This window comes from Camelina sativa, chromosome 17 (assembly GCF_030686135.1).
Source record: "Camelina sativa cultivar CO46 ecotype springtype chromosome 17, ASM3068613v1".
In the NCBI taxonomy this organism is placed as follows: Eukaryota; Viridiplantae; Streptophyta; class Magnoliopsida; order Brassicales; family Brassicaceae; genus Camelina; species Camelina sativa.
This window is the reverse complement of record NC_141896.1, coordinates 30,293,286-30,310,768: the sequence shown is the minus strand read 5'-3', so window position 1 is coordinate 30,310,768 and position 17,483 is coordinate 30,293,286. Positions and strand designations below refer to the sequence as shown.

General features: G+C 41.8%; 1 protein-coding gene across 1 annotated transcript; it reads right to left on the bottom strand.

The window, feature by feature from the left end:
- Positions 1 to 11,592: 11,592 nt before the first annotated feature.
- On the bottom strand, positions 11,593 to 15,372 carry LOC104757922 (fructose-1,6-bisphosphatase, cytosolic). The gene is made up of 12 exons (XM_087493900.1): positions 13,944 to 15,372; positions 13,670 to 13,717; positions 13,484 to 13,558; positions 13,324 to 13,385; positions 13,155 to 13,221; positions 12,924 to 13,037; positions 12,737 to 12,823; positions 12,587 to 12,657; positions 12,442 to 12,507; positions 12,254 to 12,340; positions 12,043 to 12,118; positions 11,593 to 11,899 (listed from the first exon to the last, which is right to left on the bottom strand). Exons 1-12 carry the CDS (start codon positions 14,100 to 14,102, stop codon positions 11,786 to 11,788), a joined length of 1,026 nt encoding a protein of 341 aa, XP_087350026.1. The 5' UTR covers positions 14,103 to 15,372; the 3' UTR covers positions 11,593 to 11,785.
- Positions 15,373 to 17,483: the final 2,111 nt, after the last annotated feature.

Here is a 17,483-nt window from a genome sequence, read left to right as displayed (position 1 = left end):
TGGAGCGATACAAGAAAGGAACAATAGTCGTCGAACCCGACAGAAGCAAGACAGCCCGGCCTGGACGAAGTGATGCCAAGCGCGCTGAAAATATTGCTCGAAAGTTCGTCAAAGATTCCAAGATACTCGTCGACCAAAGCAAAAACGAGATGGAGATTCAAAATGACAACAGTCATGAAAAGCGACCACATACAGATCGTAAGCCCGATCAACGTCCTCCGACGATAAGGAAAATAAACATGATAATGGGCGGGTTAGCTGGATGCAATGACTCGGTCAGAGCAATCAGGGATTATACCAAGAAGGCAGAAATGAAGAAATCATGGCCATCAAGGTTTGAGGCTGAAAGCATGCCAATTACTTTCGACGGAAGAGATCTGGAAGGTTTGGATCTGCCGCATAATGTTCCACTGGTCGTCGAGCTTTTAATCGGCCAAAGCGAAGTAACAAGAATACTGATAGACACTGGAAGCTCGGTCAATGTTATTTTCAGAGACGTCCTAGCAAAAATGGAGGTTGGCGAAAGCGACATCATGCCAGAATGCCACTCTCTAACTGGCTTCGACGGGGATCATCTTATGTAAGTCGGCACCATCACTCTACCAATCTTTGTTGGAGGGATAGCTAGATACTTCAGGTTCGCAGTTATTGACAAACCAACGATCTATAACGTTATCCTCGGAACCCCATGGCTCAACAAGATGAAAGCAGTCCCGTCGACGTATCATCAGTGTGTTAAGTTCCCACCTCAAAAGGAATATACACGCTGCGTGGCAACCAGCAAACCGCAAGGGCCTGCTTCCTGATCGAGCATAAGATTCGCACTGGAAAGAAATTATAGCAATCAAAGCAGCGGGTCGGCGACGATAGCACGTCGCCGACAGATAAAAGGCCGACCCCTGTCCAACAAGGCATTGCCACGGTCGAAGAGATGAGTCTCGACGAGGACGATAAGAAACGATGTGTGAATATCGGCACAGAGATAACTTCAACAATGCGTAACGAGTTAATACTCTTCCTCAAAACCAACATCTCGACGTTTACATGGAGTGTGACTGATATGAAGGGGATTGATCCAAGCGTCACGACTCACGAACTCAATGCCGACCCAACGCATAAACCGGTCAAACAGAAGCGGCGCAAGTTAGGTCCCAAACGATCACAAGCAGTGAACGATGAAGTTGAAAAGCTCCTTGGCGCCGGGTCAATTGCGGAAGTGAAATATCCTGAATGGTTAGCTAACCCGGTAGTCTTTAAAAAGAAAAATGGAAAGTGGCGAGTTTGTGTAGATTTTACCAATCTTAATAAGGCCTGCCCGAAGGATAGTTTCCCATTACCAAGGATTGATCAACTTGTCGAGGCAACCGCAGGCAACGAGCTGTTGACCTTTATGGACGCCTTCTCTGGTTACAACCAGATTCTAATGCACAAGGACGACCAGGAAAAAACGTCGTTTATCACGGACAGGGGGACCTACTATTATAAGGTCATGCCCTTTGGCCTGAAAAATGCGGCAGCAACGTATCAGCGGCTAGTCAATAAGATGTTCGCCGATCAACTCGGCCGGACTACGGAAGTCTATATCGACGACATGCTTGTCAAATCACAACGCGCAAAGGATCATATCACTCATTTGCGACAGTGCTTCGACACCCTGAACAAATATGGGATGAAGCTGAACCCGGCCAAATGCACGTTTGCAGTTAAATCCAGCGAATTCCTTGGGTATCTAGTAACTAGGCGAGGCATCGATTTACTGTTGCCAAAGAATGCCAGAGAGGTGCAACGGTTATCTGGACGAATCGCTGCGTTGAACCGTTTTATATCCAGATCAACCGAGAGCAAGTTCGAATGGACCGAAGCCTGTCATAGCGCATTCAACGAGTTAAAGAGTTATTTATCTGACTCCACCGATCTTAGCAAAGCCGGATCTTGGCGAAATCTTATTTTTTTATATTGCAGTCTCCGAGTCGGCCGTCAGTGGTGTACTCGTCAAAGACGATCGAGGAGAGCAACGACCTATATTTTACATAAGCAAATCACTCGACAACGCAGAAACCCGCTACCCAACAGTCGAGAAGGTTGCCCTAGCAATTGTCACATCAGCAAGAAAACTCCGGCCGTACTTCCAGTCACACACTGTCGCTGTCTTGTCTAGTCAACCCTTACGATCTATACTGCACAGCCCGAACCAGTCCGGTCGGCTAACAAAGTGGGCAATCAAACTCAGCGAGTACGACATCGAGTATCGAACTCGTCCGGCCGCTAAGTCCCAAGTACTGGCCGACTTTTTAATCGAACTGCCATTAGGAGAAGCCGAACCAACACCCATCGACCTTTCAGACGACCGATGGATCCTGCACGTGGACGGTGCATCCTTCATCTTGGATCGGGAATAGGAATTCAACTAACTTCGCCGACCGGAGAAATTTTGGAGCAATCCTTCCGTCTTCAATTCCAGGCAACCAAAAAACGTCGCCGAGTATGAAGCACTCATTGTCGGGCTTAAGCTCGCCAACAGAATGCAAATCAAGCGGATACGAGCTTTTTGCGACTCTCAACTTGTCGCCAACCAGTTCAGCGGCGAATATGATACCAAAAGCGAACCCATGGCCGCTTACCTTAACGTCGTTAGGATTTTGTCCAAACGCTTTGACGAGTTCGAGCTCATCAAAATTCCCAGAGGAGATAACGCCCCGGCCGATGCATTAGCAGCACTCGCCTCAACGTTGGACCCCGATCTTTGACGAATCATCCCGGTCGAAAGCATCGATACGCCAAGCATAGGTGAAACACACGCCGAGACATGCCTCGCTCTTCACCAGCCTAACGAAATCCGGACCACCTATCGGACGATGAGGTCACACCAAGGATGCGAACCTCCATCAGAAAATGACGCGACGGATTGGCGAGTTGAAATCCGTGCATATCTCGCCGATGGCGACGTGCCGACTGACAAATGGACTAGACAAAGATTGAAGGCCAAGGCCGCCCGCTACACCCTGATGAAAGACCATTTACTTCGATGGACGGCGTTAGGAGCCCTGTTGCTTTGCATACACGGCGACGACACCGAGCGCGTCATGATGGAGACTCACGAGGGAGGTGGAGGAAACCATTCCGGTGGCTGAGCCTTAGCACTACGAATCAAGAAGCATGGTCATTACTGGCCAACGATGATATCCGATTGCAAGAGGTTCGTCGCCAAGTGTGAAAAGTGCCAGCGACACGCCCCCATTATTCATCAGCCGATCGAACTCTTGCGAGCCGGAGTAGCTCCTTACCCTTTCATGCGCTGGGCAATGGACATCAATGGCCCGCTACCGACCTCTAGACAGAAGCGGTATATACTCGTCCTCACTGATTATTTCACCAAATGGGTCGAAGCCAAGTCTTACGCCAACATCAAAGCCAGGGACGTCCAACTCTATGTCTGGAAGTATATAATTTGTCACCATGGTCTCCCCTACGAAATAGTCACTGACGATGGGTCGCAGTTCATCTCCCTGCAGTTCGAAAATTTTTGTGCAAGATGGCGTATCAAACTGAGAAAATCGACGCCGAGGTATCCACAAGGAAACGGCCAGGCCGAAGCAACAAATAAGACCATACTCGATGGCCTGAAGAAAAGGTTGGACGCCAAGAAGGGTGCTTGGGCCGACGAGCTTGACGGAGTACTCTGGTCCTACCGGACAACCCCAAGGATGTCAACTAACCAAACCTCATTCTCCCTATCCTATGGGATGGAAGCAATGGCACCCGCTGAAGTCTGCAGTTCGAGTCTCCGACGAACAATGCTCGTCCAAAACACCGCGCTCAATAGTCAGATGCTCATAGATAGACTTGACGAGTTGGAAGAAGAACGAGACAAGGCGCTCCTGCGAATCCAAAACTATCAGCTCGTCCACAACCGGCATTTCGACGAAGGGGATCTCGTCCTCCGTATGGTTTTCGAAAACACTGCCGAGCCAGATCCCGGAAAAATGGGAGCCAATTGGGAAGGCCCATACCTAGTATCAAAGGTCGTTCATCCCGGCGTGTACGAACTCTTGACGATGGACGGCGAACGAGTGCCGAGGTCTTGGAATTCGATGCATCTAAAGCGCTACTACTACTAAAAAAAAAGACTAAACGAGCTCGGCTATATCCAGTTCGTTCTTTCAGTAGTTTGAGTAACCATGTAATGTGATCTACGAGCGGCTTGATCCCTCCTGATCGGGGGGGGGGGGGGGGGTACGTAGGCAGTCCCGTTTTACGGGACACAGCTGCTAATAATAGAAAATTTATTTCTCATAAGAATGAATCGTTGTTTGCAAGTTATTTTAGTTATTATCCTGGCCCGGTAATGACACGACGTTCCGACGTATTATTTTAAGCCGAGTCGCAACTCGCACAAAAGGGTAAGCCGACCACCGGTCGTGCCTGGTTATACAAAGCCTAGTCCCAACTTGCCCAAACGGGTAAGCCGACCATCCTGAGTCGCAGCTAATGAAAGCCGAGTCGTAACTCAGCACAAAAGGGATAAGCCGACCGTCATAAGTCGCATCCCCCCAAAAAAAAAAAAAGGCCGAGTCGCAACTCTAGCTGAGAAGTCGTAACTCGCCTAAAAATTAGCCGAGTAATTACTTAAATATAACTTGAAGATAAATATCTGACTTTATTGAAAAAGTGATAACAGTCTAGATATGGGCATCGACCCCAATACGACACAAAAAAAAACAAACACAACGGTCATTCAATGCCTAGATCAGCGTTGGATGGTTCGTCAAGCTCCAATCCGCTGATCATTGTCTGCCAATAGCGGCACGACTCCTTCAAGTCCTTCAGCACGTTCATTGGAGCGCTCACACCTCCCGTAACCATCTCCTTGAGATACACGTAGATTCCCTCTGCACGGTTGCTTTCGCAGAAGTATTGCTTCGAGCTAGCCAACTGTGTAATGTAGCGACACAGAACATCGATACGAACCCTACAAGCATTAATCTCCGAGTGATTCTCAAACGGCCTTCGACCGACAACCTCCCGATCGCCGGGTACAAGGTCGGGTATTGACACTTCTGCAAACAACGCCTCGCGACGAGAGCGCTCTTCCAACAGTCTGTCCCATAGCCATCTCGGTACAAAGAGCCCTTCGTCGATCAAAATTTCGAGGCACTCTACTAGCCCGTCGACGCGGCAGAAGGAGAAGTAACGTTCAAACGAACGACGAGTGGTGATGATGTTGGCCCTCAGCCGCTGAATGCATGCGTGACAGTAGTTAAGTTCCGCATGAATTGCCTCGTCCGGTCCCATAGCAAATCGTTCCTACGTTCTTTGCAACCACGCCGACCTTATAATCACCAGAATCAGAGCACCTTCTCTTCCCTACAAAAGTAACAAAACTCACCAAGATAACAAAAATGAAGTGAACCAAGAAGGCTATTTATAGAACAAAAGGCACAAGTCCCAACAGGCACGACCAATAAGGAACGTTTCGAAAATCAAAGGCATTAAATGAGATCCTAAAATAAATGCCCAACAAAGAGAGAATAGAGTTTTCAAGGGAGCCGACCCCTAAACACGGCGCATAAAAGTACGAAGGAGCCGACCCCAAAACACGGCAAAAGGTGAGATAGTACGAGGGAGCCGACCCCTCAACACGGCAACCAAGACAACAAAGCAATTATGAGATTAAACCAGTAACCGGAGACTCATGCTCGGGGGTCAAAGGACGTGGTAGCTCGCCAATAGGAAGGTCGGCGATCTGCTCTTCGGTTACATCAGTAGGATGATCGTCGACCTGCTCCTGTTCGTTCTCTTCTTCGCCCCTGTCCCCTTCAATTTCCCCGCTTTCAGACCCATATCCTTCCCCCTCGTCGTTACGACCCTCAGTATCCCTGGAACCGGAGAAAGAGGCCCGGCAAAAACCCTTGACACACCGAAGTCAGCATCAGTAATGTCCGGAAGATCGAAATCTTCAACCTCACCCTTCAGCTGATTCATCACAGCGACGACCTTGTCCTTAACGCCCTCCTCGAGTATAGAAATTTGACCCTCGGCGACGAGCGTCTCGAGCATCTGGACATTCCCAACAACTTGGTTGTGCTAGAGGAATTTCTCCCTCGACGCTTCGACCGCATTGGCATACTCCTTGTGTTTGGTTAGCAACTTCTACACACGAACGGCCATTTCATGAAAAGCCTTAATTCTCTCGTGATACCCAAAGTCCTCTCGTCGATCTCTGAGCCTCTTTGTCTCCAAGTTGAGAGTAAGCTCCATCCTCTTACAAGTGGCACTCGACGCCTCAAGCTTCGCCTTAAGATCATCCTGCTCCGCGATCCACTTGTGCCGTTGGCTCTCGAATTTTGATACCTCGTCGATGAGCCTCGGGTTAGATCAAACAGCTTCCCCTAGCTGGGCCTCGAGGCGTTTGATCCTCTCAGGAAAAGTTGACGCCCCTGACCGATCGTCTTCCAGTTCACGGATGCGACGCTCGTAGAGCGAGGTTAAGCGGTTGGTTCGGGCTATAAGCTATTTCAAAAAAGGGGGTGAGAACAAAAAAAAAAAAGGAACAGTGAGAAACGAGTAAGAACGGACGAACCTCAAAGGAGGCTTGAGCCACGTCGGCAAGTGCATTCGCTTCCCTCGTCTTCTCAATGGAAGATATGCGACCAGGTCCAAAGGGAATCTTCCGAAAAAGCTCGGTGCAAGCTGGGGAGTCGTTCGGAAAGGCACGAGCCTCGGAAGTGTGGGAAAAACTCCAGCCGAATTCGAACTTCTGTCTCTTCGGTGCGTCGGTCGCTCTTGGTCAGCACCCTCCCTCCTCTTCTGAGGACCTCTCGTAACCTCAGCATCACAGCCTGAAGTCTCATCCACCTTCCTCCTCGGAAGTGTCTCAGCAGACTCAGTTCGGCGATTTTGGGGAAGAGGCTTGGAAAGCTGTTTTAATGGAGTATCAGATGACTGATTTGATCGAGAAGAAACCTTCTTGGTCGAACCAGCATCAGAGGAAGAGGCAGCACGACGAGCATCTGGTTGGGGAGTCGAACGAGGAATAGATGACGGTTCTGATGCTCGGTGGTAACGAGTAGACGCGTTGGGAACACTCAAATTCAACTTGCCCATCGTTCCGGCTAAAATAAGGGACGACGAAAACAAATGTCAAAAAAAAATATAATAAAAAAGATGATGAGATAAATCGCACAAGGGTTACCTTTCTTTCGCCGAGGACCACGTACTTTTCTCGGACGATCTTTCTCTGATTCGGTTAAACGTAAGGACAGAAGACCTTGATCGCCTCGATCTAAGCTCGGAAAGAGGAAGGATATGGGAGCAAACACCTCAGAATAACAACTAGCAAAAAAAAAAGAGGAAGGAATGTGAGCGAAACCAAAATATAAGCAAAATACGGAAGTAATTAAGCAAGAACGGTCGGCTACCGGGTGAAGGGTTCCACCCAGAAAACCAAGGAATGGACGGATCCTCAAGAACCCCTGGGACAACTCTTAGGAAAAAGTACGAGCCTTTCCAGTTATACGTTTTTAATTTAGCACCTTCTACGAGAGTCATCTTCTTCGACGAAGCCAAGTAATAAATCCCAGGAGTCTTTGTCTGATTCGACGGATTCAGACATGTCAGCTCCTCCAAATGATCACAAGTGAGCTTGACGTTTGCAGCGTCGGCCATAATCGAAAGACCGATGGCGTTTCGAAAAGTTGCCAGGACAAATTGAGAAATGGCCGCCACACGTCGAGCGAAGTACGTCATTAAAAAGGAAGGGAGAGGAAAAGTAAGCCCGCACTCGGTAAAATACTTTTCCGAAAGACATATGAACCCTGGAGGGGCGTCCCAGGGACGTTGACCTGGAGTCGGGATCAAGATGTCAGGTTCGACGGTCAACTTTCCGATACGAACCGCTGCAGCAGCAGCGTCTTTTTCAGCGTCAATTTACGAATATGAGAGAAAATATTCGCGGTCGGCAGAGGGACGTCACTCGTGTCAGAAGAGGATGGGTCGTCGGTTAATGGCTCGTCGATCAGAGAAGGGATCCTACAGGGAAGTCCCGATGAGCTGGAACGGCCGTTTCAGAAAAAAGACGACGCTGGATCTCTTCATACCGAGCGGCGTCAGAACCAGCCGTCGACGAGTCGGAAGAACTCCGAGAACGAGCCATACGACAAGCAGACCTAACAGAACCGTTGGATTCTGAAGAAGTGGCTCGTCGAAGATGACTCTCGGCGGAAGGATCGGAAGACATGGATCGAGAAGGATTTATAACGAAAAGTGCGAAAAACGCTAACAAACAAAATAAACGACGAGATAGTAAAAGGGGAGAATACCTGAACGATGAGAAGCACCAGAACTTGACAAAGCGATAATGAGAAAAGAGGGGTGGTATTTATAGGAGAGGAAAGAAGGATCTAGAAACGCACGAGCTCAATGACGATACAACTTTCGGACTTCACGCGCGCCAAAGCGCCGCACACGGTGATTCGACCCCAACCATCGTGACCTGTCGTCTCACGCGCGACCTTTCGTTTTCTCAATCCTTGTCCGAAGATTCATCGTTTCGACAATCAAAGAAGCGACCCTTCATCTTCTCACGAGCGTTCTTCACCTAAAGACTACGAACTAAAGGCGAAGGGGGGGGGACTACTGTTGGGGGTAGATCCCCATCCCAAACAAGAGGCCTGGCCCAGGAAAAGCCCATGATAAACCTTCAAAGGAAGGAGGGGTAATACGGTCTTTTAAATAGACGAACCGACACGATTCCCTATAATTACAGGCGTACGGCCTTCAAGAGAGAGGATCGCAGAAAAAGGCAAGAGAATTCGTGCAACAAGTACAAGAGCCCTAGCTCGTCCAAGCAAGAGTCAACGGCTTCAGAGTCAACAGCTTAGGAATCGACGAGTTAACAGCTCGTCTATTATTCTCATCTGTTCTTGTAACTCGTTTAAGTCGTGTCGTAATCCGTCTTTTGTGTCTCGGCACAGATTAAATAGAAGAGAACTTCGACCTCCTTTTATCGAACTAAACATACTAATTGTGACCGATTTGGACATCAACAAAAACCGATAGAAGCACGACGAATAGGAGAAAAGAAAACGAAGTCGATCGTGAATCTGATCTCAACTCCATGACTCGAAGAAAAGAAAAAAAAAACAACCGGGGATATCGCCCACCTCCCAATTACATACAGACACCTAATCAACTCTTCCCAACAAGAGTTGATGTTAAAACATACTCCTTATATTTTTTTATGTTTAGAGAAATATTTTTGTTTTATAATATATGATATTTTCAAGATTCTATGCAACTTTTAGATTAATTTTATATTTTATATTATGCAGTCTTGTTTAATTGGTTAAACTTTTTAAAAGTAATTATTTCTTAATATGCATGTTTATGCTAAAACATCCTATATTTTAAAACTGAGAAAGTACTAAATAAAAGGCAACTCTTATTGTTTTAGCATTTTTGATTTATTTTTAATTTCAATTAAAATAAGAGTCTTTCTAAAAACCTTGCTAAATACACCAATGGACTTGCTCTAAAAGCACACGTTGCGACAAATCAAAACTTCCACACGCTGTGTGGATATGTAATGAAGCAAGTAAGCAACGACAGTGTGAACTATTGCTAATGCATAATGTCGTTGCTATCAAGTATGTTGAGTGGTGACCCTTCATGATTCTATTCATTCCAACACGTGTTTTATAACTTTTTCAAAAACTTAATCATTGCTTACATATTTGGCCGTTCCTATCGGACTTCAATTTCAGAAAAGTACTTGCAAAAGAGATATTTGGTAAAATCTCTTTGATTGTATGATTTTCTGTAGATGAACAGCAATGAAATGTAAATAACACTAACGATTGGTGTGAGTGGAAGTTAGATATATATAGCTAGTTGATAATTTTAAAACTAAAACTGATAAATTTGTAATTAAAAGATTTTTGTGCATTGAATTTATTATAGGGAATTTTATTAAAAATGCCACTTTCAAAACAAAACTTATGACAAATGCCACTTTCTAATTTTCTTTTTGAAACTGCCATTTTTTAGTTTTATGGTATTGATAAAAAGACGATTTTATCCTTGAATTAAATCTGAATCAAAAACATAATAAAAAAAGAAATATACAAATTGATATGAATCAATTTTGTCCATCGATGAGTTCATCAGTATTGTCTATCGATTGTTGTTATATGAGAATTCATCTGGGAATTCATCAATGTTGTCCACCGGAGAGTTCATCAGTGTTGTCCTTCGATTGTTGTCCTCGGGAAGTTCATTAGTGTTGTCCATCAGGAGGTTCATTAGTGTTGTCTACCGATTATTATCTCGGGAAATCATCACTCTTGTCCATCGGGAGTTTATCAAAATCAATTGTTGTCTTCGGGGAGCTCATCAGTGTTGTCCACCAGGAAGTTAATCAATCTTGTCCATCAGAAGGTTCATCAGTGTTGTCTATCGGGAAATTCATCAGTCTTGTCCATCTGGGAGGATAAATCAGTGTTGTCCACTGATTGGTTTGAAGAACTGCATGATGGACAATAAACGAGTGAAAATTGAGTGAACAACAAGTTTAAAAACAAGAAATGGACATATTTACTTCCCAGATCTAGTCCATCAAATTTGGTATACCAGATCTGGTCCATCGAAAAAATGGGTTAGATATCAGATCTTGTCCATCAAAGTTATAGAGAGAAGAAAACAAACAGAAGAAACTCAAAAAAGATATGGAGGTTTCCAGAGAGAGAGAGAGATGAAGAAGATGAGTATTGAAGATGAGAGAGATAAGAAATCAAGCCTCGATTCTTAAACGCTTCTTCACTGGTTTGGTCTCCATTATTACAATCAAGTTTCTAGATTTCTCTGATGTGGTGATTTATTTGTTGTTGAAGAAAGAAAGAAAGAAGGGAGAAGAAAAGAGAGAGCAAAGAAAAGATGAGAGATCGAGAGAGAAAGATGAGAGATCTAGAGAGAAAAAAATAAAAGAAAATAAAGGATATTTTTGTCATTTTCAATAAATTAAAGTGGATCCTATGGCATTTGAGAGAAGAAAATAATGAAAGTGGCATTGGTGATAAAGATTGTCACTGTTCATGGCAGAATTAACAATTTTCTCTTTATTATATACAGTATATAAAAAAATCGGTAAGAATCCAAGATGTATATTTCAAACAATATTGTAGACATTTGATCTAATTCTATTATGTCCAACTGATTATGTCTCAGAGAAAACTACCAACTGAGAGGAAGATCCTAGCAAAACCGATTACGCTTGATCATCATAGACCATAATGCGAATGATATCACTGCCCTTAGCAACACACAATATTAGCACATCTCTAACAAGAACCTCGATACAAGAAAAACCGAATACACAATCTAGATATAAAACAATTTTAGAGACGAACCATGTAAGCATTCCATTCCAGATACGCAAATCAAAATGAACCTGAAGTGTAGCTATATGGAAAGCTCGAATATTTGTGTGGTGTAATCTCCGATTAAAGTGGTTGACATAATTGGAGCCCGCTTTCCCAAATATGAAATAAGGTTATAAAGTGGAGTTTATGTGGGACCAATCAAAAGACAAGCTTGGAGTGATCAAACAATGGATGTTGCGACCTGAAGATATATTAAAGATTGAAAAGAAAGAGAACTATTATGTGCATTAGGGCAGAGAAAGGTCTTCCTTTTGTAAATGAGTCATGTTGTTTGTCTCATCAGGAGAAGATTTTATAGAAAGAAGAGAGACAGAAACAGAGAGTGAGAGAGTAAAAGAAGAACGGGAAGCTTAGTTCTTCTTTTCATCCTCAGCATACAGAGCCTTAATCTCCTCTACATCATCGTAGCTACCAAGAAATATCGGAGAACGCTCATGGATCTTCTCTGGGACAAGGTCTAGAGCCTGCATCAGGACATTAAAATGTAAAACTACTTGACCCATATACCATATAAGTTATAACCAACAAAATCTTTACACTTGTCAAGTGCCATATTAGAAAATCAGATTTAAGATTGCACTTAACAGGTAAAGAGGACAAAATATACCCTTTTCTGTCCCGTAAAGGCCTGACCTCCGGCTTGCTCCATCAAAAACGACATCGGGAAGACTTCATACAAGACACTGTTCATATATGTAGGCCAAAAATAGCTTCGTCATAGCGGCTTTATAATGGTTTATGGAGATGTTATCAAACTCAAAAAACCAGAACGACTTTCACCGGTTATATCTGAACTGTCAGTTTAATCCTGAGCTTACCGCAATTTCCCAGTGGGGCTTTTCTTGTCAGCCGGGTACAAGAAGATTCCTCCATAAAGTAGTGTGCGATGAACATCGGCTACCATACTGTTAAGACAATGATATTAACAAAACAGAGAGAAAAGCAAAGGCTAGTTTCTATGACTGAGCTTTAAAACTCAAAACAGAGGATGTTTTTTCCCAATTACCTTCCGACATATCTCAAAGACTTGGCGGGTGAACCATCTTTAGGAAACTTGCATTTCTCTACATACCTAGACCAACAGCCAAAAACCATGAATATATGAATGCAGCTGATGATTTGAATAAGATTTAAGTTATTTCGATACATACTTTGTAGTTGGACCATCCCAGTTCTGCGCATTGCCTTCATTCACTGAATAAATGTTCCCCTTCTTTGGAATCTGAGGACAAGAAGAACTAATGAATCTTTGAGAAATTTATAGAAAGAGAGAACAAGCATTGTTTATTGGTTCCCATTACCTTAATGTCAGGGTGAGTTAGTATGAACTCTCCGAGAGATGGGTCCAGGGTAAATCCGTGGACACCCGTTCCAGTGCTCAACACAAGCTGAGAGAGACCCAATCACATTCAATTTTTAAAAAATCTAGAAATGACTAATCAGACTGATTGATACTACTGTTGCCATTGTGAATTTCATTTTCAGTACCATGCAAGAGCTTCCGTACATACAATAACCAGCTGCCACCATTTCATTCCCAGGTTTCAGAACATCTTCAGTGGTTGGCTCATCAGTGTGGTCCAACGTGTAAATTCCAAAAATCTACACACGATGAAACAAAACACAAAAAGACAAATTTTTCACATGATTCACTGTCCGAGCCCTCTTACGATGTAAAAAAAAAAAAAAAACAAACATGGGTTAGAGAAAGAAACATACTGTTCCAATGGAAACACCACAGTCGATGTTCGAGGATCCATCAAGCGGATCAAAAACAACACAGTACCTGTAAACAACGAAAATACTCAATTATGCCAATGACAGTTACCAATACAAAAAAATAACATTTCCATTAGGTAAACAAACAAAAGATCAATTCTAAACTTACTTTCCACGGTGGGATGGTTCCACAAACGTAGCTTCCTCATCTTCTTCCGAGACAAGAACAGACTGACACAAAGTTTCAATTGCCAAAAGATCATTGTAAGAGACAAATGAAAACCTATCGGAGTCTTTCTAAAGTTGATAAAAACACCAAGTTTACTTACAGTTCTGCCACTGCTAATCAAAGCATTGACAAAGACATCATTGGAGAGCACATCAAGTTTCTTTTGCTCTTCACCCTAATTACACCGAAAATGGTAAAATCTCAGAAACAAAAAAAAAAAAAAAAAAAAAGAATCAAGTCCAATCATTTTCTTATTAGCTGAACAAAAACAAAAACAAAAACTTGCCTGAATGTTAGTTTCCCCTGCAAGTCCAATAAGCTTAGCCAAACCAGCCTGCACAAGCACAACCATAAAAATTAGAACTTTAACTCTCAATGGGCCATCCTCAAAAACACTAAAGACGATTGAGACAAGTCCACATCTAAAGATGGTTCCCGATCATCATCATCATCATCATCATCATCAACCATAAAAATAAAAACAGAACCTTTACACAAATCGAAAGCGACATTTATTTATTAGCCCTGACCCAAAATTTCCAAAAACCGAAACTTTATACCTTATTAACAGCACTGCAAACGAATTTGCATCCCAGAACGATGTGGCTAAGCAAAATAGTGAAATCCCCACGAGATTCAGGATACTTTGATTGTTCATTCAACACGAATCTGGTAATGGTCATCAAATCCGTACGGTGAGCATCTGCTGCGTGATCCATCTTTTTGATCCTTTCTCAGCCCACCAAAATGCGTTTTGAATCAGAAGATATTTTAGAAAGAGAGAGAGAAGAGATTGAAAGTTGCAACCTTTATACTTGGATTTTGTGTGTTGCAAGTTTCGAGGATGATGATGAGATTGAGGATAAAGACGCGACCGGTTTGCATCGAACGTTTTCTCTCAAACGAAGCCAAAGAAGAGATCGGGATGACACGTGGCTGTGACAGGTTTGGGCCTTCATTTTAATTTCGGGATAATGTTAACAAAAACCTCGTCCTCGTAAAAATAATATGATCTAAGGTTTTGTTGTATGATCATCATCCAGTCATATTTTGTTAAACCGATTTTATTAGATAAATAAACAAACACACATTTCTATAGCTAAAGTTTAAAAATTGAAAACATGTCAATCTTTCATAATTTTATTCAGTGGATTGTATCTCTCTCAACATTTGGCATCATGGTTATCATCGTGCTACTCATCATGTTAATGATTAGAGTATTCTATTCTTATACTACATACATGTACACTTTGTTATTAGATTATAATATATACTTGTATATAAACAAACTTTGTACACACTGAATAATTTGACGAGGATAACTAACTTTTCATCACTCTTAACTCTTTAGCTTTGCTCTCTATTTCTTGCTCTAGCTCATCTTCGTCTTCTTCCTTGATTGATTAAATCCTAATATGGTATCAGAGCAATCACGTTCATGAGCGCTTCATCGATTGAGTTTATTATCATTCATATTCTTCCTTTTGTTTTAGATTTCTATATGGAATAATAATTTTGGTTAGTTAGTAAACGAAGTTTAGCAAGTGTTCTCATCTCCGTTGAAATCTATGGTGAATTGGTAACAAGAGAATTCATACGAATTTGAGGGTACAGTTGGTCTTCCAATATGAATTATCTTCATTTTGTTTATCAGTAATGAGAAGTGACGGTTGTAAAGAATGAATTGGATGATATGTAAAATGTGATATTGAGAGATTTTATTTCAGTTGATCTTTGTAGTTGGAGAATGGCAAGTGATGCCTATGTCTCTCCACTGTGATTTCTGACACTGTCTTGTTTTCTTAATCAAAAAGGGGACTTCCTAGCCAATGCTTGTCTCACACATTGTCTCATACAACCAGAAACCTCACTTATCTATAATTTGTGTAAGTTATCATAGCCTTTGCTATGTTTGATTCTTGTTTACCAATTATTCTTTTTGTTGAGCTTCAGAGTTTCACACTGTTTTTTTTGTTTCATTTTTAAAAAAAAAAATTCCAATTCAATTCACAGTCTTGTTTCATTCTTGTTCAGTTGAGTTTTCATGTAGTTAAAACTGTCTGCCAAAACTTTCAAGTAAGCTTTACTAAACCTATGAAAGAACTTTTCTTTTCAAGGATAATAGTTTTGAATATTGCTTGTGTGTGTTTTGGATAATAGTTTCACTATTGCTTGGGTGTGTTTTGGAATGGTAGGATTGGTCAGAGTGTTATACTGGGAATAAGTCAAAGCATGTGTTTGTGAATCTATAGTTATCCTCTCTTCTTTTTGCATCTTCTAGACATGGTCAATTTATTGTCATGCTCTGTTCTTGTTGTGATGTCATTTGAAACTAAATGTTATCATCTCTGTTCTGCAACATGTGTTTGTAAATCTATTGTCATCCTCTGTTCTTTCTCTCTCTTTTATACTCATCAGTAGGCAGTAGCTGTGATTTCACGTGGTAATAGTACTCTTTCATGGTAAATATAATGTGATAGAATCTCGTAGGATCAATATGCAATTAACACTCACAAGAACGATTACAGAGTTATAGAATCGAATCCAATGAACAAATACTCAATCTAAGAAGTGATGATCAACATTGATCATCCCCAAGCACATCGCAAGAGGTTTAACAACTGAGATTAAGAATAATGAAGAAGAAGAGCTTCACGACTCTTTTAAGTTGATTCCGCAATGGCAAAGCCTCTCTCTCGTTCCAAGTATTTTCTCTATTCCTTATGAAGAATTGTATCACAATGTCTTTATTAAAGTATTTTTGTTTCACTATTTCTTTCAGAAAAGTTTGGAATTTTGTACCAGCAAACTTACAAAAACGTTCTGGAAATAACTGGGAAGACATAGAGATACACTTCTTTTACAAAATTATATTGAAGGATAGAGTATGGTTTATGTAAAACTATATATTCAAATTAGAAGAAAAAAAATTGGATTATAGTTTTTCTAATTTTAGTAAATTGCAAGTTTAAATAGATTCAATAATATAATTGTGGATTTGTATATATTTTAACGTCGGTTGTATGAGTCAAAGTGAGAGTTTTGACGTCGACTGAAACCGACGCTAAGTTAAAAAAAAAAAGTGTTATTCTAGTTTATCTAAGTCACTAAGTGAGGCGAGATATTTTAGCGTCGGACATCATTACCTCGCTTTTAAAACTGATCTTACCGACGTTAAGAACTGAATAAACCGACGTGAAAAGCTTTGTTTTTTGTAGTTGGTATGATTTCAGGTTAGAAGGTTTATTATCAAGCATTTTTACATGTTATTTCTTCTAGAGGTTTTCGAAGCTTCTATATGATATAGAGGTTTTCTAATCTTTTATATAAGTAAAATATAACCTAAAAGCTAAAAAAAACCCTAGACATCATTGACCTTTCTATTGTGTTACACGGAAAACGAAGAGACACACAACTCAAACACTTCAGAAGATCAGAGACTCTGAGTATTGCTAGTTTCACAACTGAGAAACTCTCATTCATTATCCATCACATCGTCACCAGTTAGAGAGCCACATTCAACCAAAACCAGAAATTTGTAATGGTAAGTTACATATTAAGTTAGTGTCTAGATGACTTAATTTTTATTCATGTTACTTAAAAAAACAATAGTTTGTGTTTTGTTTTATAAAACACAACATTCTGGAGATCATAGATCGACAGATTTTGAATCTCAGAGAATCGTTGCTTATGCAAATTCTGAAAACGAGCAAAGAACGTTTAATGGAACTCAAACATCTAAACGTCGTAAAAGGCTATCCATTGAAATTGACGATGCTGATGATGTTAACAAAGAAAAGTCACCACCACAAAAGAAGCAAAGGCAGTCTAATGGAGTCGAAGCATCTAAGCCTCATAAAAGGTCATCCAGTGAAATCGATGATGATGATGGCAAAGAGGAGTCAACACAACAGAGGAAGAGAAGGTATCTGATGAAACTGAAGCATCTAAACCGTGTAAAAAGTCATCCATTGAGATGGATGATGATGGTGACAAAGGACAGTCATCACCAAAGAAAAAGAAAATGCAATATTCATATGTGTGGGCAAATGTTACAGTGATTATTAAGAAAGATGGCAAAAGTGAAAAGTGAAGAAAGA

Bases quoted from the DNA above. Each gene is read 5' to 3' on its own strand.
- LOC104757922 (XM_087493900.1), bottom strand. From the start codon at position 14,102: ATGGATCACGCAGCAGATGCTCACCGTACGGATTTGATGACCATTACC. The intron at 12,658-12,736 runs GTAATGGGAACC...TCTTGTCCTCAG, and splicing joins TAACTCACCCTGACATTAAG to ATTCCAAAGAAGGGGAACAT. The intron at 12,508-12,586 runs GTATGTATCGAA...CTGTTGGTCTAG, and splicing joins TGGGATGGTCCAACTACAAA to GTATGTAGAGAAATGCAAGT.